The 27448-nt window shown below is 43.0% G+C and overlaps 1 protein-coding gene across 2 annotated transcripts in view; it reads right to left on the bottom strand.

Moving 5' to 3' along the window:
* Nucleotides 1-27448, bottom strand: part of nf1a (neurofibromin 1a) — a gene marked incomplete at its 3' end in the record, with an annotated part of 324294 nt that overhangs the window by 5320 nt on the left and 291526 nt on the right. For both annotated transcript variants that reach the window (XM_036133286.1, XM_036133287.1), the window contains 13 exon segments: nt 12638-12738; nt 12821-12939; nt 14954-15070; nt 15217-15377; nt 15476-15611; nt 17244-17375; nt 17613-17739; nt 18679-18819; nt 21981-22082; nt 26289-26430; nt 26513-26574; nt 26866-27080; nt 27261-27448. The exon segment at nt 27261-27448 is cut by the window's right edge and continues 92 nt beyond it. In XM_036133286.1, coding sequence (XP_035989179.1) covers nt 12638-12738; nt 12821-12939; nt 14954-15070; nt 15217-15377; nt 15476-15611; nt 17244-17375; nt 17613-17739; nt 18679-18819; nt 21981-22082; nt 26289-26430; nt 26513-26574; nt 26866-27080; nt 27261-27448 — 1743 coding nt within the window.

Below are 27448 nucleotides of genomic sequence, written 5' to 3'. Positions count from 1 at the left end.
GATAGGCCAATATTGAGGGAGTTTGTAGGTGTACGTGGGTCTCACCTTGCCAACAACCGACATTCAATACTGATTTAAGCCTATACACATTAGCTCTTTCAATGATGGGAAGGTTTAGCATAAATCCTATCTCCAAGTTGTCAGGATTTACAAATATCGGAATTGCACTACCTAGGCTGTACGCCAGGTGTATTTGTGGTGGTTGCAGTGTTTCACTAGAGGCAGATTTGAGAACCTTTACGACCAAATCTATTGGTACCAGGTACGGAGGAATCCGTCCTTCAGCAAGGCTATTTATGGATGAGCTAACCTCTCGAGTGAGGTCCTGCATTAAATCTCTAACAACCTGAGTATACATCATGTCATTCTTTACCACTTCTGCGAGCGTTTCCAAAGCAATGCATGGTGTTATGGCTGAGTGTGAAATTATAGACGTGAAGTTATGTATGGACACTTGCTTTATTAGTGCATGTTTAAAGTGTCCTGATTGAACATGCACTTGTCCTATTTAATGCTATGCAATGTTCTCTTCGGCGGGGGCGGAGTTAGGCTCCGTTCCCTGTGAGGAGAGTTTAGTGGACGGTTTAGTTTGGTTCGCTTGAACCCATGTGTACTCTGGACTTTGCACGCTGGCTTCTAGGTTCTTTTGAGGCCACGCGAAAGTCGTTCGGAGACGGTCTTTTAAGTCAGTGACGCACTGGTGTGCAGTGTAGATGGTTGTCACACTGACGTCTTCGGGCTGGTAGATGAGATTCAGGGGAAGTGTCCTTTGTCTTCCTGTCATCATCTGGAAAAGTGTCACCCCTGTGGAGCATGGTGAGGTAGAGCGGACTAGCATTAGGACCAGGGGAAGCTTTGTATCCCGGTCCCTGTCATGGCTGCTGGCATGTTCCTTTGACATGCTGACCACGGTGCAGTTCATTCGCTCCACCTGTCCGGATGACTGTGGGCGGTAGGGGATATGGAATTTAACTTCCACGCCCAACCTGTCAGAAAGCACGGTCAAGATGTTTGACGTGAAATGCGTTCCTCTGTCCGAGTCGATGGACAGGGGAAGGCCCCACCGGCTGAAAACGTGATTTAGCAGCAGGGCTGCTGTGGTGACAGCGGTGTCATTCGGTGCCGGCAAACATTCGACCCATTCTGTGAAACTGCCTGTTATTGTCAAAAGATATCTGTTACCTCTTGACGATTTGGGGACTGGACCTATCCAGTCAGTCTGCAAATGTGACCACGGAAATATAACCCCCCTTCGCTGAAGCAGGGCTTGGTCTAGTGGTCGTGTGGGTTGTAACTGGCTGCAGGTTAAGCAGCCTTGTACATACTCCTGGGTGTCCTGGGCCGTTGAAGGCCGGGACGTCACCTGTGGGAGAGTTGTCAGATTAGCTTTGCAGCTTCTGTGTTCTCCTACTGGTGAGTCATGGACGTGTGTCAGTGTGATCCCAAGTTCGTTTGAATCTTTGGGCCGAATGGGCTGAAACTCATAAAACAGCTCCTTAAGTGCTGTTTCCTCCGTTTCAGTGGTCAGTGCATCAGCTTTTCCCAGCTGTTGCATAATTTCTGTTTCGAAGCCAGGGCAGGGCTCAGTGGGTGAGTCCCGGTTCTCTGGTTGATTTGGTGCTGGTTCTGTTGGGTTGGTTGCTGTCGCATACACCAACAGATTTCCTTCAGCTTCAAGCGTTGCACCACAAATGGATCCAGCAGGCAGAGCTTCATGTCGCCTGATTTGGATCATGTTGGAAGGAAAAGTAAACACAGTGTCTGGAGAGTCCTGTCTGCCGGTCAAGGATAAGGGCAGGTCTCCGATGACGGGAATGCTCAGCTCAAAGTCGTGGAAAGAGCTTTCGATGAGCACCCCAAGAGGTTTCTTCGCCACCACTTGGATCGGCATGTGGGTTGGATTCTCCACTAACAGGTAAGCTGAGCGATTGTTCAGCTCAAGCAGGGGTGTGCCCCGGGCGACCAGGTTGGATTCCTGGAAATAAGAAAGGGGTTGAAAGAAAACCTGTGTGCTCTGTATTTGTTGTCCTTTCAGGATGGCTAATCTAATAGATACACCTGCAGTCTGTGGTGGTATTAGCATGTTTGTCTCGCTAGCCACCTGGCAAGCCTGTGGGATGGTTTGCCCTGATCGCATGGCTTCAGGGGTGCCCAGGAAGGAACTTGGGGTCATGTGAGCTTGGGCCCACAGGACCTGGTTACAAGTGTCCAGCTGTGCACCCAGCCGTACCAGAAGATCAGCACCAACAAATACTGGAGGATGTAAATTCTCCACAATGCTGAAAGGATGAGAGAGCTGTCTTGTGCCAATCTGTGCATAAAGTATGCACACCCCCGTTGCTTTCAGAAGCCGGCGAGGCCAGTCTGCTGAGAGCAAATAGTGGCTGTGTTTTGTTTCAGCCAGATGGGGCTTTCCACGGCACAGAGAGCTGTACAGATCTCTGCTGATCGCAGATTTCTCTGACCAAAGAGCCAGCAGCACATCTGGCATGAATGTGCTTTCCAGGTGCACACCTTCAGCCACTCTGGGGTTATAGGGTTCAACTCCAGAGTGTTTAAGTGAGCAGAGGAAAGATGTGTGGCTGCTGAGAGAAGTTCTCTGATCTCTGAGAAGCGGTGGTGTGTCAGAGGATTTGGAAATCGGCTCTGTTGAAGGCAGAAATGGTGCTAAAAGTTCTTTGGGCTCCTCGGAGCATGTCACCTGGTTGATGGGGACGGACAGTCCACTTCCAGAAGTGAGGGGCTTTGGAGTCCCCACTTGGGCCCAAAGATGACCATGATAGCAGTCAATGAGTGGGGCTAACCTGTTCAACAGGTCCTGACCCACAAGAAAAGGTTCTGTGTCCAAGGTACATATGTAGATGGGGTGCACCAGGGTCATGTCACGGAAAGTGATGTCTAACCACGCCCGTTTGGTGATGCATGACTGATCCTGAGTGTAGCTAGTGATGCCCACGTTACAGGTCTCCACCTGGAACGGTTTCCCAAGAGACACCATAGCTCTGGTCACCTCATCAAACAAATCTGAGCGCATTAGACTGATCTCGGAACCCGTGTCTAAAAGAGCATTTGCAGTTACACATCCTCCGATAACTGTCGAGCAGTATAAGCGGTGTGCATTTTCATGATGGTTTAGCTCACCTAAAAACCTTAGAAAAGTGGCATTCTGATCACCTGTTGATGGGATCTTAGAAGGTTGTTGGTGAATTTTCGGTTGGTCCCCCCCCTTAATCAGATAAACTCTGTTAGAAGGGGAAGCCTGCTCCACGCCTAGTCATGCTGGCTGGGGTTTTGGGCCTGGCTTACCTGGAGGGTCGGCAGGATTGGGTGATGGCTGGGACGGCTGCGGCGCGATCTGATGCACTGTTTCGGCGAGCAACCTGCGAAAAGTCTCCTCTATCTCCTTTCTCATTGACTCCTCCATGTGCAGGTTCCAGCCTTTGTTGTCATGTGTGCTTTTCGGCTTTTCTGGCCTGTCAGTTTGCTTACCGTATCGATCTGGATCCGGCCTGTGCCATTTTTGAAACCTCTCACCTTCCATGCTGCCATGCTGACCTCTCCTATCCTGGGAAGCTTTCTTCTGCTGCGGCTCAAAACCATGTTGCTTCTTAGGACCAAATCTAGTTTTAGGTTTGAAGGGAGGCATCTCATGTCCCTCCAGACCTAAACTCTTTTCTGGTTCGGCTTGAATCTGCAGAACCTTTTTATCACTATCGGCTCCTTTGTTGGGCCGGACACGTGTTTCCCATGCCACCTGCGCGTATTTCCTGATTTCCTGCATGGTAAGTTTCTTGGTTCTACAATGCATGGTAACCTCATAACGCACGCTTTCATGAAGATTATGGAGGAACAAAGATTTGAAAGTGTGGTCTTCCTCCAAGCCGGGAGCATTTCGTCCCTGAAAGTAAGCAGCCCGCAAGCGACGGTAGTACTCTTTTGGTGCTTCAGTTCTCTTTTGCTGAATTGCAAAAGCTCCAAGAGTTGCAGAAGCTGGGTCTGTAAACACAGAATATTCTTCTCTTAAAGCCTGACAAAGAGCTGAATAACGGTCACGTGTAGCTGGAGGGAGGCTTTCTATGAAAACATGGACACTTCTGGACGTGGTTTTCCAGATAAGCTTCAACTTTTCTCGAGCTGAGGGGCTATATAAGTCTAGCAGACAGCGCTCTACCTCTCTGAGATAGTCATCAATGGTGGATTCTGTATTGCTAGGATCAAAACGCTCTATGTCTCGGGCCAGGGACTCAAGTTGACGCATCCGCAGTCCCTGTTCAGGGATCGGAGCTGGTCCATCTGAGTCCTCTCCTGACGACTCTTGCCTGTGGTAACCACGGTGGGAGGGAGGCTCCAGTTCTGACCACCTACCTGGCATCGGCGGCCGTTCGTGGGACGCCGGGGGACCCCCCCTGTCATGAACTCTTGTCTGTGGACGCAGTTCAGAGGAGTGGGGTTCACCTGTGTCCCAGGAACGGTGCTCTCGTCGCCCTGGTGGGGGGAAAAGATCATAGCGAGCCGTGTCAGGGGTCAGGTGGGAAGCAGGTGTTTTCCCATGATTTACATCATGTGGATCAGTCCTGATTGCCACCGTAAGTTGTTTAGGCATTTCTTTCTGTATCACACTGCTATATCTGTCCTGACCTTCGCTTACCCTTCGCTCAGAAGGTGTCTGAGGGCCCAGTTCATCCAATGTCCTCCAGGTGTGATCTCCATGTTTTCCTTTGGAGTTCTCACACTCAGATCCTTCTGTCTGCAAGCTAATGCGATCCTCCTCTCGCTCCTCTGTGGGATGACAGCTGCCCTGAACACTTCTCTGTTCTAGCTCCCTGATTCTTTCCTCAGCTAAAGCACGCCTCTCAACCTCTCTGTTACGCAGATTGGTCTCTAGCGTTAACCTTCGGTGGTATAACGCAGTTAATTCACCCAAAACATCTGCTACCAATCTATGTTTAGGTTTGCTCTGGACCTCCTCCACCAATTCCTGAATTCTCCTCTCACAGTCTTCTATGCTAAACTGATTCAGACGGGTTTGTTCGTCCGGTGTCATTTTAAGCAGTGAGCTAATGACATCCTGGGCCTCCATTCCAATGGAATGGTTTGGACCTTCAGCTCCTTCAGACCTAAACACTGAGGAATCTTCACTATCCATTCTGTGTCAGCTATGGATAACAACACAACAAGTAACAACACTGTAGTTTAGCTCAGCGCTAAACGACAGACAACAAATAACGCTGTATTTTAGCTTAGCACTAAGCAACAACGCATACACTTTAATTTAGCTTAGCGCTAAACAACAAACTGCTAACAACAACTGTTAAGTGGCTTCACTTTAACTGTTAACAGCAAACACGCACTATGACTCACTTTACCGCGGGAAGTGGATTCAAATATGTGCGTTTAATTAGGCTGCGCAAGGGAAAATCAACCCTGCGACTTACAACTCCTTAGTTTTAGGAACGGTTAATATGCTTGTTTAACTTTGAGAATATTAACTTTGAGTGACATGGACCACTAACCTTTCGGCCAGTAATTAATGATAAAGCTGTGGCTTTGTTTGTGATGTAAGTTATTTCAGAACAGGTGCTCTACACATGTGTGGAAAATAGCAAAGTGTTTTGGAGCTTCAGAGGTGGCAAAGAATGACAGTTAAAAACCGCTAAATTGCAACCTTAGTTTCAAAATCACAGCTCAATTTTGACCACTTATGATGAGCAGAAGGGTATAAGGGAGGAAAGAAAAGAAAAATAAAATAATAATAAAAGTAAATAAAAAATTCAAAAGGGAAAAAAAATTAAGATATGATAATAAGTTGGGGAAAAAAAACACTGAGCGATCTAAGCTGTCTTTAAAACCGTGACTGCAACTACCTATCCTGGCCACCAGATGGAGGCAGGGTGCCCTTCACTTTGGGAAGACTGAGCCGTAATTGCACACAATGTCCAGCCGATGGGGAATCGTGTCCCTCTTTCAAACAATTATGCTGCAATTACAAACAACGTCCACCAGATGGAGGCAAGGTCTCTCTTTTCAAAGCAGAACACGACACAGACTCTGATTGACAAGTAGCAGACGCTGGCTGCTGTGTATTTCAATCTAGCTGACTTCCAGTCCAGAAATCAATATTCAAACCTCAGGTTAACAACCTCAAACCACCACAAACACGTATATATTTAGTAATGATACCTCATTAATCAATTATGACTGAATAGTCCTTTTGGCAAGGTGAGCAGTCAAAATGCTGGAATATGGATTGTGTTCATTCAATTCATAAGTTGCTGGTTATTCGATTTAGTCTAAAGGAACGCCAATAAGTAGACTCCAGCCCACACCGGGAAAAGCCAATTTATGTTATGCCATAAGCTGGTTGAATATGCTTATTATTATTATTAATTATAATTTGGTATTATAATTTAAATAATAAATCATTCAACTCAAAAATTCGCTATAACAAATATAGTTCAAATGGTGGTGATGTTAGCTATAAGCTTATAAGTATTTATACCACTAATGCATTAGTTAACTTGCTGTTATGAACTCATTTATGCTGGAATAAATGATCAGGTCGGACTGTTAACCGACCAGGTTTATCCAGCAGGCTGTGAGAACCCCAATGTAACTGCAATTAGAGTTTAAATCCTTATCCCTTATCACCATCCAATGATATTGTCTCTGTATTAATATCAGATGTTAACTCCAAAGGAGGTTAGCTCTGATTTCTGAATAACCATGTAACCGTGAATTGGACTGAACACAAAACAATGTCTATTCCGCAGTCGTGGTTTTATTGAACCAAAAGCAATTCCCTGTTACAGTAATTCTCTGATTCAAACAACTTTGGAATTCTTACTCATTACTAAACTAAAACATGCAAAATATATATGTGGAAATAAAGAACAAAACAAAATAAACAATGGATTAAAATGAGCGGTTAGCAGATCTTAACTCAAAGTTGTTTAACACCGCCCTCGAAACACCGGCATTTCACGTATCAGCATTGACAGACAGAACAGCTTCGGGAATCTCACTGGACGCTTTGATGTCTTACACAAAGCTAGTTCAGCTAAGCTACCTACAGTTCAGATATACGTCACCCTCCCAAGATGGCTGCTACGATGACGTATGAGGGGAGGTCCTAATGACGTAACCACGCTTACGCTGATAGGATAATGCCTCGCTTCGAGAGGGGGCAGCTAACTGGGAGTTTAAAGCAAAGCCCGCGACTTGCTCGGACAAAAGATTAAATCGATAAGAAGAGCGAAAAGAGAGAGGGGGGGGGAAAGCAGGGGAAAAGATGAAAATAAATGAAGCAGTAACCCACGGCGGGGTTATTGATGAATCACAAATCAAACAGCAAAATCAATTGCAAAATGCATGCACATACAAAGAAAATGTTCAGCAAAATAATTCCAACTTCGTCGTGGAATAAAAGCATTAACCAACACCTACAAAGTTCTACGCCTGCCCAGGCACTTCTAAACACCCTGTTGGTGAAACAGAAATAAAAGGGGGAAAACCCCGTTACTTTGAGGTGCCTCGGGGCTGGATTTGGAGCGCTCCGAGTGTGGCTTTCTGGACGCGCCTCGACGAGCGCAGTTGTCCACAGGCTGCAGCGGCACGGGGAAGAAGCTCCTTCGTTTCTTCCACCGGGTTCAACAGTCAGTCGCTTTGTTGGCCAGACAAAGCGGGGTCCTCTTCGATCAGTGGGAGATGCGGCGTCTCTCAGTCTTTTGATCAGAGGGAATTTAAAAGTACTTATTTAAGTCGACCTCCTGTTATAACAAGCAGGGAATAACCGTTGCGTCGAAAAATCTCGGTCCAGCGAGCAATCGAACACGTGGCGGGGAATCACCCCAACGGAAACAGCTGTGTCTTCTCGGGTTGGCTAACAGCCAGGGAAGAAGAAAGATTTTCGTGTGTGATCGGCTTTTATAGCCATCACCATAGCAACCTTATCTTGATCGGCGGCCATTTTGCCGTGTTGCGTGATGGGAGTTGGTGGCCATTTTGACCACATTGCATCATGGGTAACGCAGTCCGTTACGTCCCGAATTGATGCAAACTTTCTGTCACGTCTGAACTGGCACAACACATAGGAGAAAAACCTTTTAGTTGAAGAGCTTTTGTGCTTCTAAATAGGTCTAAATAATCTACAATGGTATCTACAGTGTGTTGCCCAAGTATTCACTTCCCTTTGGTCAATGCCTATTCGGCTACATTTTGACCGTAATCTAAATGTTTTGAAATATAACTGTCAGGGATTTGCTAAAAACTGTCTTAGTGGATGGCCCTGAAAAGTTCTGGTGCAAACAATTACCTTAAAAAGTCACAGGTATTGAAAAGTCCACCTGTGTATAATCCAAGTGTCACACGATCTATAAACCCATCTTTTCTAAAAGGCCATAGAGGCTGAAGCACCACTAAGCAAGAGGTGTCACACTTAAGACCAAGGAGTTCACCAAACAACTCAGAGACAAAGTTGTATCGAATACAATATATATATATATATATATATATATATATATATATATATATACACACTCACCGGCCACTTTATTAGGTACACCTGTCCAACTGCTCGTTAACACTTAATTTCTAAGCAGCCAATCACATGGCGGCAACTTAGTGCATTTAGGCATGTACACATGGTCAAGAGAATCTCCTGCAGTTCAAACCGAGCATCAGTATGGGGAAGAAAGGTGATTTGAGTGACTTTGAACGTGGCATGATTGTTGGTGCCAGAAGGCCTGGTCTGAGTATTTCAGAAACTGCTAATCTACTGGGATTTTCACGCACAACCATCTCTAGGGTTTACAGAGAATGGTCCGAAAAAGAAAAAACATCCAGTGAGCGGCAGTTCTGTGGGCGGAAATGCCTTGTTGATGCCAGAGGTCAGAGGAGAATGGCCAGACTGGTTCGAGCTGATAGAAGGGCAACAGTGACTCAAATAACCACCCGTTACAACCAAGGTGGGCAGAAGAGCATCTCTGAACGCACAGTACGTCGAACTTTGAGGCAGATGGGCTACAGCAGTAGAAGACCACATCGGGTGCCACTCCTTTCAGCTAAGAACAGGAAACTGAGGCTACAATTTGCACAAGCTCATCGAAATTGGACAATAGAAGATTGGAAAAACGTTGCCTGGTCTGATGAGTCTCGATTTCTGCTGCGACAGTCGGATGGTAGGGTCAGAATTTGGCGTCTACAACATGAAAGCATGGATCCATCCTGCCTTTTATCAACGGTTCAGGCTGGTGGTGGTGGTGTCATGGTGTGGGGAATATTTTCTTGGCACTCTTTGGGCCCCTTGGTACCAATTGAGCATCGTTGCAACGCCACAGCCTACCTGAGTATTGTTGCTGACCATGTCCATGTCCCTTTATGACCACAATGTACCCAACACATGATGGCTACTTTCAGCAGGATAATGCGCCATGTCATAAAGCTGGAATCATCTCAGACTGGTTTCTTGAACATGACAATGAGTTCGCTGTACTCAAATGGCCTCCACAGTCACCAGATCTCAATCCAATAGAGCATCTTTGGGATGTGGTGGAACGGGAGATTCGCATCATGGATGTGCAGCAGACAAATCTGCGGCAACTGTGTGATGCCATCATGTCAATATGGACCAAACTCCCTGAGGAATGCTTCCAGCACCTTGTTGAATCTATGCCACGAAGAATTGAGGCACTTCTGAAGGCAAAAGGGGGTCCAACCCGTTACTAGCATGGGGTACCTAATAAAGTGGCCGGTGAGTGTGTGTGTGTGTATATATATATATATATATATATATATATATATATATATATATATATATATATATATATATATACACATACATACATATATATATACATACATACATACATACATATATATACATACAGTTGGAGTTAGATACATACAGTTGAAATTAGATCTAACATACTGGTTTCAGCAATATTTTTTTTCCATGACTGAAAGACTAAGGATCAGAGACTACAGAATTCATAAGACCAACTAAAGCCAACTGAAAGGATCAAACCCTCAGGAAACTCTCACCTGGTTTACAGTTTAAAGGGAACAAATAAACCAGTAGGTGCTGGTCATAGAGGATATTCTCAGAAAGCTGTTAGAACCCCACAAACTCAAAGAAATGCAATCCATTTTTTATATGTTTAAACCTATAGTTGGTAATTCTGTTCAGAAACACTTTTTGTTAAACTGGGTAAAATCATCCTTCCATCCTGAAAGTAGTCAATACATAATGTATTCAGAAAAGGAGGTCGTGCTCACATAACGCCAATGTGCATGCATGTTTTTTGTTAGTTTCCGCTTGCTGTCTGCACACTAGACAGTGTTCAGTATCTAAACACTGTTTAGTGTTTATGTATCCGGTTAGCTTAGCAGTGAGCTTCGGTGTTAGCCATTCATTGTAGCTCCGCTCTGCGATAGACTGGCAACCTGTCCAGGGTGTACCCCGCCTCTTGGCCATTGAATGCTGGAGATAGGCACCAGCAGCCCTCGCGACCCCAACATGAATAAGCGTGATGGAAAATGGAGGGATGGATGTAGTTCCACTGTTCTCACTGTATACTTTGAACATGGCTGAGAGTCTCAAGAAGCAAACCGCATAGAAGTATATGAGAAGAAAGTAGAGACAAATAAGACCAGAGTGGATTTGGGAGATTTTTTTTACGCAATCCCCTTGAAGAGTGGAAGAGCAGGTAAGAGCAGGAGTGCCTGCACAGTTACCGACTCTACCTTTAGTACACAAATATGATTTGGACAGTGATATCTGTGTTTTTTGTAGAGCTTGGAACAGGTCCCGCCGGTAGCCAGCTATGCCAGAGCGGATCCACCCTTGGGCCCAGAGACCCAGGTCCAGGTGCGCCCGCCCCCCTTATCGCGGCCCCAATAGAGCCATGGAGCACAGGCCCCATGAAGCAGCCGCCAGAACTGAGTCACCACACATCCAAGCACCCAGCCCGACACACAGAACCCACAGTGTCTAACTTTTGAATATTTTGAGGGCGGGGGAGCCAGCAGGTGCGACTCTTGACAAGGAACTGAGACAAGGAGACGGAAACAGAGCGACCAAAGTACCTCACCCCCACCTGCTTCTGACCTACTTGTAAGGCATGATAAAATGGCCATGGCTCTGCTCATACCAGTACCAATATGGACAAGCAAGAAAGGCTGATTAGCCTTTCTTGGTATCTAAAAAGACACAATACGTAGTTTAGGCTAAGTACCTAGTCACAAAAATAACATGTTAAAACTAATTAGTCCATTATTCAAGCATAAATCATGAAGCTGAAATATTAATTAACAAACTGCCGTTCTAATGCAAAATACATGAAATAAAAAGGACAGCTACTTATATTCTCTAACTTTGGCCGAGAATCCTCTCACTGAAACTTTAACTAGATATATTATTTACACAAACTCAAAATACATTCAACCATACAAAACCTAAGGATTCAAGTGTATGAAATAACACTTTCTTCTGATTACTTATCAGTATGTAAGTATTGAAAAAATAGGTGTGACACCAAGATTCCAAAGTAGAGTCAAAAGAAATCAGTGGGAGAATCTGAGCATTCTTTACTCTTTACTCCTGATAAGATCCTCAAAGTCTTAAGTTATAGAAGACAAAGCAACTTCTGAGGTCAGAATCAACGGTGAGTCTGTTTCTGTGTGTTCAGCTGAACCACAGTTGAGAAGCCATACTCACAGAGGGGGTAGTGGTGAGCGGAGGAGGATATTTACTGCTCCAGTGGCAAGGAAAAGATGCATGCTCTTGGCAAAGTTTTTGAAATTGTTCAGTGTTCTTTACAATTAATTCAATGTATTTTACATCTTTGGTGATGTAACTTACAAGTTAAATGAAGAATCAATGTCATATCCTCCACTGCCAGGGCCTCCTCACGGCAAAAACTATGCCAACAAGTTGCGTCCTAGCTTGACCCATTGATCTCAAATACAAAGCTACAGAGATATAAATGTCACCCGCAGTCAAAGTAGTGGAAGCCACTGTCCAGCCCCCCATCTCTGTACCAAATTTCAAATGTTATACATTATCTCTGTTGGCCTGGTGAGTTTAGAGGCCTCTCTAGAGCCATTTGGTCACACCCTTTTAAATTAAAAGAAACATTTTGATGGGGACTGAATTTTGTGCAAAGTTTGGTGAGTTTTTGAGTATGCTCAGGCCCCCTAAAATAAAAGTAAGAAGAAGAAATCCGATTACAATAGACCCTCTCAGTGCTCTTGCTGCTTGTGGATAATAATAAACTTTTTTTAATTTACCCAAGTAATCTTGGCCTGATCCTAAAGTTTGCATGAGCTGAAATATTGCAAGTTTGAAAAAAAGCAAAACCAGAACAAATTGCTAAGAGGACAAATATTACCTAATGGATATTGGGATCCTGATTTCTGATCCAACTAGCTTTTGACTAGCCCTAGATGGTGGTATGGGTTTCTTTGTCAGAGAAATCTCAAGAACTGTGATGTGCATGTTTAGCCTGGAACTCTGAATCTAATAACTTAAATGTAAAAAAATAACTAAAAAATGTGTTTTTAGTGAAAAGGCAAATTCACAACAAAGGACATTTCAAGTGCATAAACTGACCATGTGAGAAATACAGTATTTAAAACTTACACAACTGGAAAAACCTTTGGAAATACAACACTAGCTTCAGCTAAGTACTCATACAAAATCCGTTGGTCAAAGTCATCAGTGGTGTATTTGACCTGGGTGGCCTGGAGAAGAAAACAAAGTTTGATAAGTACAGTAATAGGTTGGAGGCACTACGTCATCTATACAAAGAGTTTGAGTACATACCAGCACAGTGAGCAGAAGAGCCTGGATTTTTGGGTCAGTCAGTACCTCCTCGTCCAGTAGAACATTGGACTCTGATACAGACACTTTTCGAAGGTGAGAATTTCCAATTCTTTGTGTCTCTTTAATAGTAACAATAAGGATCAGAATTATAAAGGGAAAGTTTAAAAAGAAAACATAGAAAACAGGCCAAAGGGGAATCCACATCAGAAGCAGTGTGACGGGTATATTCAACCTTCTTCCTTTTTCACACCACTGAATGCATCTTGCTAAGTCAGCCAAGAGAGAACTGATCACTGCACTTTAGTCAAGGATAGTTCTGATCAGAAGCATAGATATGTGTGTAAAAGAACCATTTCAAAACAGAATGCTTAAGCCCCAAGTACTGAAGAGTTGGCCACATGTGCGTAGGTCCGTCCGTCTTCTTCCGCTTATCAGGGGTCGGGTCGCGGGGGTAGCAGCTTCAGTAGGGAGGCCCAGACGTCCCTCTCCTCAGCCACTTAGGCCAGCTCCTCAGGGGGAATCCCAAGGCGTTCCCAGGCCAGCCAAGAGACATAGTCCCTCCAGCGTGTCCTGGGTCTTCCCCTGGGCCTCCTACCGTGGGACGTGCCCCGGAACACCTCACCAGGGAGGCGTCCAGGAGGCATCCTAACCAGATGCCCGAGCCACCTCAACTGACTCCTCTAGACATGGAGGTGCAGTGGCTCTACTCTGAGTCCTCCCCGGATGACTGAGCTCCTCACCCTATCTCTAAGGGAGAGCCCAGACACACTACGGAGAAAACTCATTTCAGCCGCTTGTATCCGGGATCTTGTTCTTTCGGTCACGACCCAAAGCTCGTGATCATAGATGAGGGTAGGAACGTAGATCGACCGGTAAATCGAGAGCTTCGCCTTTTGGCTCAGCTCTCTCTTCACCACAACGGATCGGTACAGCGCACGCTTTACAGCAGACGCCGCACCAATCCGCCTGTCGATCTCCTGCTCCATCTTCCCCTTATTCCTGAACAAGACCCCAAGATACTTGAACTTCTCCACTAGGGACAGCACATCCTCCCCAACGCGGAGGAGGCACTCTACCCGTTTCCAGTTCAAGACCATGGTCTCGGATTTGGAGGCACTGATTTTCATCCCAGACGATTCGCACTCGGCTGTGAACCGCTCTAGTGAGAGCTGTAGATCACGTCCTGATGAAGCCAATAGGACCACGTCATCCGCGAATAGCAGAGACGCAATCCTAAGGCAACCAAAACGGATCCCCTCAACACCTTGGCTGCGCCTAGAAATTCTGTCCATAAAAGTTATGAATCAGAATCTGTGACAAAGGGCAACCTTGGCGGAGTCCAACTCTCACCGGAAACGAGTCCGACTTACTGCCGGCAATGCGGACCAGACTCTGACACTGGTCGTACAGAGACCTGACAGCCCTTATTAAAGGGCCCGGTACTCCATACTCACGGAGTACTCCCCACAGGATCCCTCAGGGGACACGGTCAAATGCCTCCAGATCCACAAAGCACATGTAGACTGGTTGGGCAAACTCCCATGCCCCCACCAGGATCCTGCTGAGGGTGTAGAGGTGATCCAGTGTTCCACGGGCAGGACGAAAACCACACTGCTCTTCCTGAATCCGAGATTCGACTATCCGACGGACCCTCCTTTCCAGAACCCCAGAATAGACCTTACCAGGGAGGCTTAAGAGTGCGATTCCTTTGTAATTGGAACACACCCTCCGGTCCCCCTTTTTAAATAGGGGGACCACCACCCCAGTCTGCCAATCCAGGGGAACTGCCCCCGATGTCCACACAATGCTGCAGAGCCACGTGGACTTGCCACCGAGGAGCTTTTTAACAACCTCGGCAACCTCAGCACCAGAGATGGGAGAACCCGACCCAGAGTCCTCAGGCTCTGCTTCCGCAATGGAAGACGTGTTGGCGGGATTAAGGAGGTCTTCGAAGTATTCCACCCACTGACGCACGACGTCCCGAGTCGAGGTCAGCAGCACACCACCCCCCACAGTCGTGTGTGTAAGTCAATAGAAACATTTTTTTGCTGTATTTTTTTCATGCACATCGTAGACTGTCAATGTGTGTTCAGTATGCAGAGTATGGAATGTTCAGTTTGTCTGTTCTGTTACCAATCTCATTCTCTGCTACACGCCTCATCTTCGGAGGGGTGGTCATCCCAGACTCCATCTCTGGTCTTTTGGGTGCTTTAGAGTCTGATATGAGATGGTCAAAGCTCTTTCTGGTGCCTGGCCAACACGCAGACAATGTATACATTAGAAAATCATTTAGCAAGATCCACAAGAATTAAATGGATACTGTTATGTGGGAGGGATTAAACAGTACTGTTGACAAATAGGCACATTCAATTCAATAATACTTTATTAATCCATACCAAGAAGTTTCTTTGTGTTGGCCTGTGACGGTTGGCCCATGTCCAGGCTCATGGATTTGCGTGTTCGTGGGCTGATCTGGCCCATTGTGGGGTAATGATGGGTAGAAAGATAACGTTCTGAAACTTGAGGTGATGTCCATGGCTGTGGTTCTTGCACAGTTCTAGAAATGAAGCATTTTAAGCAAACATACAACATTTCAACTAATTTGCTTTAATGGATCATGGAAGGATATAGAACAAGTTGCATTTATGTGCACACCTGCAGGTGGTATTGGTGATATGACTGGTGTAGGTCTCCATGGGTACTGGGTCCATAGACAGTTCAGAAATAAGCAGTGACTTCCTGTGTTTGAGACTGCACCGACTTCTAACTTCCTCAGATACAGTGAGCAATGCTGTAGAAAAAGTAAATGGAGTGATTAAGGTAATCTCTAGCATCAAGCATGACCAAAATAAATTAAATATGAAGTTCAGTGATCATGTCTGTTTACAATCACAGTCTAATAATCTTTATAGGGAACCACTAATAGGGCTTTCAGACCCAAAACAGCAGCAGATGCGCTGACCTCTGAACCCTGTTCCTATTCATAAACACTTTATGCACTGTGCAACAATGGTATTGAGCTGCAAGTTTAAATGAGTGTTCAGCTTAAAGAAGATTTGTGGTCTGGTTAAAATTCATATTTGTTGACTTTTGCCTTGGTGTTCATTAGTCCCCGGGGATAGTGGTGGCCTAGTAGTTAAAGCAGTCTGCTTGCGATCTGAGAAGGCTGCAAGTACCTGGTTCAAACCCCGCTGACTACCACTATGGGTCCATGGGCAAGACCCTTAGCCCTAGAACGCCCCGGATGCTACATAGCAGCAGCTCTTCTGCTTCCTGAGAGATGGGTTGAATGCAGAGCATGGATTTCATTGGAATGTATGTAGCAATAACAATAAAGAAAATGATTATTATTATTAATGATAGTAATAAACCCCTCCTCCTCATAATAATAATTGAACTTTACTTTTACTTTGACCCTCCACAGATTTATTTTGATCCTGCATCTGAATTTTGATGCAGTTCACAGAGGTAAGGCTTTTGGGATGGGGGAGTCGGCTGTCAGCAAGTAGTGGTGTCTCCACCACCCTGACTGTAATCAATATTTAATGCAGTTTAGACACTTGCTAGGGGTTCTTGCTGCTGGAAGGTGGCTGCAGTGATGGGTTGGAGGTGTAAGAATACATTCTCCTCTTCTGTGTCTCTGGCATGAGGGCTTCTGTTCCTCTTCTTTGAATTGAGCATCCTTCTGTTAGGGACATTGCTATCCTGTGGATATGCCCGGAGCTATGCGACCTGGGGTAGTCATTACCCTTGTTGGATCAGAATACCTGTTCTGTGTTGTTCTCTGGCTTTAGGTTTTTAGGCCAGTGTAACTACTATGCACCTCCAAGTGACACAAACAACCCAGGGCCAGATAAGTTTATGACTTTGTGATGAAATGGCATCAAAAATCTTTGCATTTGTTTTTGTCTCCGTTGTTATAGGAAGGCAAAGGTTTTGCCCTCTTTGCACCCCATCTACTGGAGGGTGGTAGTAGGCTTCTCCAAATGGTGTATAGCTAATAGGCCAGGTCAAAATTATGATGAATGCGGTAGCCTGTAATGCATCCTAGCACCAATAGGGATAGGATATCGATCAATCTGCTCTAGTCCAAGCAAAAAGCAGCCAGTCAATGGCTTCACAAACCCCACTTTTTATGGATTGTAGCATGTTTTGTTTAGATTTTTCTCTTGCTTCTCTTTTCTTCTTAATGTCACTAAAACAAGTGTAGGTGTATTGCTGGTTTTAACCCAAAATCATTGTATCATCATAGCTGGTAGCAGAGCAGCTGCTGTTTCTAGCTTTATGGAATTAGCCGTAGATTCCTGTGCAAAGCTCAGGCTTGTCGCATTTGGTCTGAAAGCCACATTAGTCTGGGAATATGCTCAGTATGATGAAATATGAAGGTGAACATCTGAATGATGCCATGCATGTTGCTTTGTACCAGCTAAATAGGCCACGCTCTGTGTGTTGACCTCAAACTTGTCACATTTCAGATGTTTGCTTGTTAGAGCCAACAGTGTGTGCAGGATCCGCACTGTCCTTGCCACTGTGGTAGGTGAAGGGTGTCTGTAGCCTGCAGGGACACAAGTGGAACATGAGATCCGTAAATACCCAGACCTTCCGGGAAGACGCTGAGAAAAAGCCTGTGTGCTGACGTACAACAATCAATGTCAAAAACTGTGGAAGAACTTTCAAAGTTTTACTGTATTAACTCAGAATTTAACTAGCTGAAAATCCCATTCAATTTATACTAGTGGCTGATACAACCCCAAAAGATAAATCAAGAAAGTGAAAATACGATCAGTTTTACCTTTGAGTAAGTGGCCCACTAATGCAAAGTTGAAGTTGGCACTAAAATTAAGACCCACAAAATGATCCATTTGCTTACAGTGCCATTCCAAAGGACGTCTAATTTCCATAAAAACTTCCTCTGGACTCTGAAAAATCAAACAACAACAGATTTAATGAGAAAGTTGTATTTACAGGGTCATCTTTAATAAAGGAGCATAGCAAGTTCCAGAGTTTTTGCACAAATCTGCCTCCTTTGGCGACAAGTTGAAAAGACAAGTGTTGTGCATGTGCATGGGAGAAGAGGAAAAGCATCTGCCACTGCACAGGTCTTTTGTTTAGAGGCGTAATATCTACTGAGGTAAGAAAGCTACAGATATTAAAGTTAGCCCGTGTTCTCACACAAATGCATCTCATTACACCTAGCAACTCAACACAGTAGCCAGGTGAACGAGAGTGCACAGCATGTCAAATTCACACCCAGAGAATGTGCCGAATCACTGTCTCATGAATTGACTAATCCACTGACTAGTTCACAATTAATGGTGCACATGTAGTGAAAATAATATAAGTGGAAATGTGAAGCAGAAATTCTGACAAGGTAACTAAAATTGTTTTGAGTGTATAAATTTATTTTAAGTAACGGCAGTCATCATACAGTCACTGAGAAGGAACAAGGATATTCTGCTAGTTTGTGGTATATCTACAGTATAGTAAATCAGTAGCTTTGTGACTACACCACTGATGACTTGACTCATTAAGAAGTCTAATCTCTTGCTAATGACAGAGATACTACAGAGACTACCTTTAAAAGAAAGTTACTACTGAAATCAGAAAGTGACTTAACCAAGCAGCTATATTCTGTATTGGTTAAAGAAAATGTAAAAATACGCCCTGAGAAGTATTTTTAAAGCGTTTGTACTGTTGTTAATTTCATGCATCTGTGGTCTGCCCTAAAAGAAACTAGACAAGTTCTGCCAAAAATGTTCTCCGTCTTTGACAAGAGCTTTAGCCACCAGGTTCTAAAGAGTCAAAATATACAGAGAGCAGGGAGAGACGTTGCTTTTTTGAGTCCTTGTAAGCTCTACCTTGTCATTGAAGATGCGCATTGTGTCAAGAGTGTGGAGATTTTGCTCCAAGAGAGCAGTTCCAGCAGAGTATAAATTGACTTCATCCAGCTGCAGCACCGCTACTGCCACCCAGAACAGAGCTTTGTGCATTGGAGAATCCTGCAAACACAACACTTATTTAGACAGGAAACAAATAAATTAACAGCAACAGTAACAGAATGCTGTTCCCATCAGTGACATCAAACAGTTTCCAGGTGGGTCAATAATAATAATTCAAACTTCCCAACCTAAGTTGATAAAACTATGTGGAAGATCTGCAGAGAGAAAATGAAACATGGTAAACACTCCTGTCTCCTCCCTGCAGCTGCACACCTGACCCAAATAATGAGCTGTTGCTGGAAGTCTTAAAGTCTGCTAACATCTGGAGAACAGCCAAAATAAAACATGTGACCCTCTTTATAGACGAGATAAACAAAAAAGGGTTAACAGTACGACATAGATGTTTGAGGACAACATAAAAAGGTCAGTAAAGTTCCTGCAACAGTGATGCTGTAAACGTCCTGAACAACAAAAGCTAACGTTAGCTGCAATTAGCTTTTTTTGAGCTCTCCCTTTAAGCTGAGCAGTGCTGCACCACACAGCGCTCTTTTTTGCCACGGTACCAGCTCCTGCTTCATCCCCCCCGGCTGGTGTCCTGGAACCTGACTCCAATATGATCTCATCAGCAGAGCTCTACAGATTCAGATGTGTAGGGCAAGAGACACATCTAAAAAATGCCCTGGCGCTCAAGGATGCGGTAATGCTAATCATTCTTAAACCATTTGACTAAAAACTTGTTTTAATTCCAGGCTCATGAAATGATCAAAGTAAGGGTGGTCAATAGTTAGGTAGATTTGTCCAGTAATCCAATGTCTCTGAGCAGGTGCTGCAGTGACCTTTGAACTTCTGGTTCATATACTAATGGTAAAAAGGAAAACGGATCCATTAAGGTACGTTCACATTGAATGCAAATATGGCAGGCTGAGCGACAGATTTACATGATACTCCTATGCACAGGTGCCAACATAGGATTGATGCGACGCTAAGCAAAGCCACAGAGGCAATTCTAGCGCTGCAGCAGAGACAAAGCTGTTTTCATTCAGCATGGAAGACAAGCTGATTGTGGTACTCTGTGATCGGCCTGAGTTGTATGACTCAACCAATTATTACTACTGCGATAAGTCCAGAATGGACCAAGCCTGGATAAGAGGGAGTGATAAGACTGGAATGGCAGTTAAGTGAAAGTGTCACTAAATAACGGCATTGTACTACTGCATTTCTGACTTGTCACCTGCTGTGCAATTGCTGTAACCTGCTGTGCAAACAGCACGCAAAATTGCCGACATTGTGGCGCCACAATGAGTGTCATCCTCTAAACTACAGTTTAGAGGATGACACACTTTTGTCTGTATCTAGAGTTTTTGGGACATTCATGCATTGTTTAAAAAATAAAGAGAATACTTAAACAACACAATGTAACTCCAAGATAATCACACAGGTGGAAACTATATGCAATTAGCAAGACGCCCCCAATAAAGAAGTGGTTGTCCAGGTGGTGACCACAGACCACTTCTCAGTTCCTATGCATTCTAGCTGATGTTTTGGTCACTTTTGAATGCTGGCAGTGCTTTCACTCTAGTGGGAGCATGAGACGGAGTCTACAACCCACACAAGTGGCTCAGGAAGTGAAGCTCATCCAGGATGGCACATCATGCGAGCTGTGGCAAGAAGGTTTACGTCAGGAGATGTGGAGGAGGCAATGGGACGGCAACAACCGTGCAGCAGGACTGGTACCTCCTCCTACGTGCAAGGAGAATCAGGAGGAGCACTGCCAGAGCAATGTAAAAGTCCAGGTCTGGGAGGAGAACCCCTTAGGAGACCATCCTCACCTCCTCAAGAAGCATGCCTAGGCATTGTAGAGAGATCATACAGGCATGTGGAGGCCACACACGCTACTGAGCCTCATTTTGACTTGTTTTAAGGACATTACATCAAAGTTGGATCCGCCTGTAGTATGTTTCCACTTTAATTTTGAGTGTGGGTCCATATCCAGGCTTCCATGGGTTAATACATTTTATTTCCATTGATCATTTTTGTGTGATTTTGTTGTCAACTATGTAAACAACAAAGTATTTAATAAGGATATTTGATTCATTCAGATCTAGGATGTGTTATTTTAGTGTGTTTTTTAGCAGCATAGTAAAGGTTCTGATTTATGAATTATGTTTATTTGGTATTTTTAAACATTTATACAAAATAAAAACAGAAAAGGAAAGAACAGTAACAGGGCAAAACTTATACAGCACTGATACAGAAAACAAGACAAAATCAAAAAATTGGAGGCATGTGCATAGATAACAACATCATATGAGAAACCTAGCCAATTTATACATGCACTTCATTCAGATTCACATTACTAGTTTTTCCTCTTTGAAATTTTGAAGTATTCAAGAATACGTTCCCATCTTTTTTTAAAAGCATAAGATTTCCCATTCATACAATATCTCAATCTTTCTAGTACAATAACTTCAGAAAGCAAATTTTTCCATAGCTGGATCGAAGGGGCATCAGATCCAACCCATTTAAGCATTATTGATTTTCTGGCCAACATCAATAGAAATTGCACAATTTCTTTATGAGTATCCAAATGACTGGGTATGAATCCAAGAAGACACATGACTGGGCTAGGGAGAAGTGTTTTTCCTATAGCGGAGCTAATTTCTTGACATACTGCTCGCCAGAATGCCTCTATAATTTTACACTCCCATAAACAGTGAATTCTAGTCCCTGTAGTTATTTTACATTTGGCACAGTTTGGAGAACTTCCCGGTGTGTACTTACTATATATATATATATATATATATATATATATATATGGAGATATGTATATATTATGTAAAATATTATACTGCATGTCTTTGTAACGGTTGCATACTGAGATTTTAGCAGGCAGAGTCACAATGTCCTCCCATGTCTCTGAATCAATTGTACTTTTCAGAGTTTTGTTCCAGGATGATCTCAGATTCTCCATATTATCTTTCTTTAGGGCTTGTAATTTAGCATAGAACCTTGACACAAATTTCCCACGTTTATGACAGTCGAGAATACTGTTAAGGTTCTGATTTAAATGTTAGAATCTGACAAATCCCGGTTCACTGAAACATTAATTTTATTATGTCATTTTTTTATTTTCAAACATGGAAAAAATATAAAAAGAAAGGGGATTTGATATGTGAAAAGGTTTTAAAACTAAAACAGTTGGGGTTGTATGAATATTATACCTTGCTGAGTAGAGGTTGCAGTTTGGTCAGAGCGATCACAGTGGCCTCAATTAATACTTGGCTGTTGTAATTGTCAGGTCCCTTCAAACAGCTCTCCAGACCCTAGAACAGTACACATAAATAGGAAAGGGGGGAATGGCCATGAGTAGAGAGATAGAGCAAGCAAAACAAACCACAAAAAAATCAATATTGATTACTGAAGTAAATCATTGTGTAAAATGTTATTTTATCAAACAATGTTTGTTTAACTCAGGATTTGCATTGTAAATGGGTTGAAACGCATTACTAAATGTTCTAAACTAGTTAAACTAATTTAACCTCATTCCATGTTCTTTAAGGTGAACTTTGGTTCTTTAACTTTTAAAAGCTATTAGTACCTTGGAATACCACAAGCAAATGACAACCACAAAGAGGCCACAGAGAACTCCTTGCACATTACTCCTTGCAAAACAGCTCAAGCTTAGTGAGGCTGGATGTTTGTTTGTTTCAGTTCTTTCCACAGATTCTTGATGGGATTTAGGTCTGGACTTTGACTTGGCCATTCTAACACCTGGATATGTTTATTTGTGAACCATTCAATGGTAGATGTTGCTTTATGTTTTGGATCATTGTCTTGTTGGAAGATAAATCCCAGTCTCAGGTCTGTTGCAGACTCCAACAGGTTTGCTTCCAGAATGGTCCTGTATTTGGCTCCATCCATCTTCCCATGAATTTTAACCATCTTCCCTTTCCCTTTTGAAGAAAAGCATTCCAAACCATGATGCTGCCACCACCATGTTTGACAGTGGGGATGGTGTGTTCAGGGTGATAAGCTGTGTTGCTTTTACGCCAAACATAATGTTTTGCATTGTTGCCAAAAAGTTCGATTTTGGTTTCATCTGACGAGAGCACCTTCCCAGGTGGCTTGCGGCAAACTTTAAACGAGAGTTTTTATGGATATCTTTAAGAAATGGCTTTCTTCTTGCCACTCTTCCATAAAGGCCAGATTTGTGCAGTATACAACCTGTAGATCTCTGCAGTACATCCAGAGTGATCATGGTCCTCTTGGCTGCATCTCTGATCAGTCTTCTCCTTGTATGAGCTGAAAGTTTAGAGGGATGGCCAGGTCTTCTTAGATTTGCAGTGGTCTGATACTTCCATTTCAATATTATCCCTTCATTTCAATATTATCCCTTGCACGATGCTCCGTGGGATGTTTAAAGCTTGGGAAATCTTTTTGTATCCAAATCTGGCTTTAAACTTTTCCACAACAGTATCTCGGACCTGCCTACACACAGGTGGATTCTATTTATCATCATCAGTCATTTAGGTCAACACTGAATAATTCAGAGAACCTCACTGAACTTCTGGAGAGAGTTTACTGCACTGAAAGTACAGGTTCATTTTGCACGCCCCACTTTTCAGTTTTTATTTCTGAAAAAGTTTAAAATATCCAATAAATTTCGCTCCACCTCATTATTGTGTCCCACTTGCTAATTCTTCACAAAACATTACAGTTTTATATAAAGATATATATATATATATAAAGATATATATATGAAGCCTGAAATGTGGCAAAAGGTCGAAAAGTTCAAGGGGGCCGAATACTTTCGCAAGGCACTGTATGTATGTGTGTGTGTGTATATATATATATATATATATATATATATATATATATATATATATATATATATATATATATATATAAATATATATTAGGGCTGGGCAAGTTAACGCGTTAATTTCGCGTTAACTCATTAGACTATTAACGGCGATATTTACTTTAACGCGCGTTAACGCATGTTGCTCACATGCTTTTATTTTGTGAAGGTCTGTTGCTGCAGTGTAGGGGTTTGAATCAGAACAGTAGGTGGCGATAATGCGCCAATAACCTTGCTGTCAGCCAAACCTCGGATTCAGAGTAAGAAAAGTGCTGGCCGGAAAAAACAAAGCCGACATGCGGAAGGCGGTGTTTCCCGCAGGAATTTGCTTAGGCGAGGCGGTGAGTTGGCGGCCGGAACAAGTTTTGTGCGGAGCGGAGCGGGGGGGGGGGTCTGCTTAGACGCCGTCGGTGAAGTCGCTTCTCGTTTCAAAGTATCCATGTATTTTTGCCTGTTTTTCCCTGCCATTCACTATATGCACGCGAGAAAGCAACAACAAAAAAACGCATGTCAACGTCAAATAAACGCAAGCAACGCAAGCATATCGAGTTAGCAAGCATTTCAGTTTAAAGTTCTTCCAGCATCGAATATGACAGAAACAAGTTAGTTGTAACCACTGCCAAGTTAAACTTTGGTATTGAACATAAAATGGTAATGCTGCTCCCTGCTGTTACCTCAGAAATTGCCTGTTTTTGGTAGATTTTTTCTCCCATAAAGAGAATTCCCTGTCAGTGGCAATAAGCTTTAATTTATTATTATTGCTATTTTTTTGTTTTACATGTTTAAGTTGAACTTTACACTAAATATGTGTTACTGATAAGTGCTACAAATGTTACAACACTTTTGTTCATATGGCAGCAGAACATTAAAATAAAAGTGCTCTTTACACTACTTTTGAATTCATTCTTGGAGTTTGTAAATACAATGCGATTAATCGCGATTAATCGCAAATATTAAATATTAAATATTTTAATCGTTGCCCAGCCCTAATATATATATATATATATATATATATATATATATATATATATATATATATATATATTAGTGTTGCACCGATGCCATTTTTTGGCCCCGATACCGATACCTGGCTGTGCAGTATTGCCGATACCGATACCATAACGATACCATTTGTTTGATGTGTGTGTGTATATATATAAAGAACTGCATACTACTTAAGGTAGTAGAACTTTTTATTGCCTACCTGGAATGGGTGACAATAGATGAATAAACTTTTGGCTCTCAAAGGCCAAAATAGTGCAACATTCATGAAAATCTAACATGTATAATAGTAGTGCAACAGTAAGACAGTAAAATTACATTAACAATTGAATAATCTCTTTTAAACCCTGAGTTTTGGCTCTCAAATGCCAAAATAGTGCAACTTTCATGAACTTATATAACATGTATAATACTAGTTGGGAAGAGAGAAGGCTGCGTTCAAGTGACATACAAACATCAAAATGGTATTGGTGCCCTATTTGTGAGCACTGTCCAACCATGATGCTTTTAAAAGCATTGATAAAGTTTACAATCAGCAAAGACCACACTGTCTCTGAATCTGTTTCTGGACTGCTGGGAAGTGGACAGAGTCTCCCTGCAGATCTTCCACCAGCTCCAACAGTGGTCTGTCTGTCATAAGGTCAAACCTACAAAGGCAAAATGAGACGACCTCTCCTGGTAATGGCTTTTAGGAAGACCAGGAGCTACTCTTTTTAGACTCAGCCGAATTGTTAAAGTAACAGAATGTACTCACGAAAAAGCTCTCATGTGATATCAGTGAGAAATAGAAAAGTCATCTTATAGTGGTTTACTTCAACAATCTGGTGTAGCTTCTAATGATGAACAGATTAACCAATACACAGTCCACAGAAAGTGATCAGTCTTGTTTGACTTGGTCGGGCCCAGCTTCTTCATTTGATAAAAACAGAGTCTGATTGTAGGAAATTATTTTGCAGCACTGTTGGAATTTTCACCCACTTTTGGGCAATTTAAGGATTGACTCATGTTTTCTAGCATTCTTTCAATACTGAAACACTTTCTGATAAGAATGGTTTTGCACACTAAAGACATTTCACATAGTAACATCAGGTGCATAGTAAGATTTTTGCCATAGTAAGATCAGAATTATTCCAGTAATTCTGGATTATTTTAATTAAAAGTAAATAATGTGATTAACCATTCATTTTGTGTCACTTCTAAAAGAGTCTGATATAGCCAAGGTGGCATTACATTGTCAGCAAACCATCATTACTTAGAAAAACAGCATAAGAAATGCTCCCCTATTTTCCCAAACTAGCCTATGAGTTCATTTTTGCCTACACTGTAAAACCTAGCATGCCATTTGAAACGGACAGGCAAGCAGAAACATTTGGTGTCAAGGTCAAAATTCAAGGGTTGGTTCAGGCTACAGTATAACAGTATTTTTTTGAGTCACTGAAGCTCAGCCTCAGGTATGTATGTGCACTTCTGTGTGAATGAGAAGCAGAAATAACCTTTTTCTTTTCACAACCAACAGTTTCTCAGCTTGTGATGCATAGGAGAAATAAATAGAGAACCAAGTCTATTTTATCATCAACAGTGTGGTGGACTGTAGTATACTGGGAAACATCATGATGATGGATCAGACAGAAGGAACACTGGGTGGCAAGTGACTGAGTGCTCTTACCCGGTCTATGCTGAGCAGAGGGCTGGCTTTGCTGAGGATTCGGATGATCTGCTTAATCTGGCTGTGAGTCACCCTCTTGCTAATGCAGCCAAAGACGACCAGTGCTCTGGGCTGTAGAGATGGGTTGTACTGGAATGCAAACCTGTAACCCAACCACAAAGATCAAATGATCTAAATCTTGCACATAAAATGAAATCCTTAAAAAAGAATCAAGAGGCACATACTTTTGTGCAAGCTCGGTCCACTGGTCTAACCACTTGCAGGTTGGGATGTCTCTCATACAAGCCTGGAGTCATAAGAGAAAAATAATTAAATAAGCAAATGTGCAACTATACACTCTTCAAGGAGAGCTGTATAGGATGTGTTCATTTGGATGTTTTTTGTCCTTCTAAACTATTACTGTGGCAGACAAAGATCCGTAGAATAAAACCCAGCTGACTGGTAATCTGCCACACAGAGTGTCTTTCAATTGAAATATCGTGATGCACATCTGTTCGGAAAACATTTTCAAGGAAAGTTTGCAGCTATGACAGAGAGAAACCATCCCTCCTAAAATATGCAAATTAATTTATCTGACCTCCATAATTTCCAGTAAGGCCTCAGTGACAGTCTCCAGAGAGGACAGGGCAAACGTTTCCCTCTCATAAGAGCCTGGTGAGAAGGAGCGGTCTCTGTAGCTGGAGCGGAAGGCAATGACAGCAGCTGACTTGACTTTGCTGATGCCAAACAGTAGATAAAACTTTGGCAATGAAAATTCTGTCAGGCTCAGCCTCAGGACCTGCTTTGTCTCCTCTGTAATAATTGAACACAACAAAAACAGCTTTTATCATAAGATACAAGTCGCTTATATTCAATTTGTGTATATCTGCTGTATTACAGGACTAGTCTTGACTTCAGGGCTTCCTTTTATGGCCATTAGAAAAGTTTTCAAAATCTAACCAACCAGCAAGTAAAGAATGCATCTGCCCTTACCACTGAAGCTGAGCTGAGAGCAGGTGCACAGTGAATGAATGATGTTAATAACCAAACCATGGGTAGAGGCTCTTAGGGACAGTGGCCCAGTGGCTACTAGTAGTGTCACTACATGGAATAGGTATGGCAGGTGGGCTGCAACATCCAGAGAGTTATTAAAGGACAGCATGAGCATGTAGCGGGCCAGG

This window comes from Fundulus heteroclitus, unplaced genomic scaffold, assembly GCF_011125445.2.
Source record: "Fundulus heteroclitus isolate FHET01 unplaced genomic scaffold, MU-UCD_Fhet_4.1 scaffold_60, whole genome shotgun sequence".
Classification (NCBI taxonomy): domain Eukaryota; kingdom Metazoa; phylum Chordata; class Actinopteri; order Cyprinodontiformes; family Fundulidae; genus Fundulus; species Fundulus heteroclitus.
This window is presented reverse-complemented; position numbering and strand designations above follow the sequence as displayed.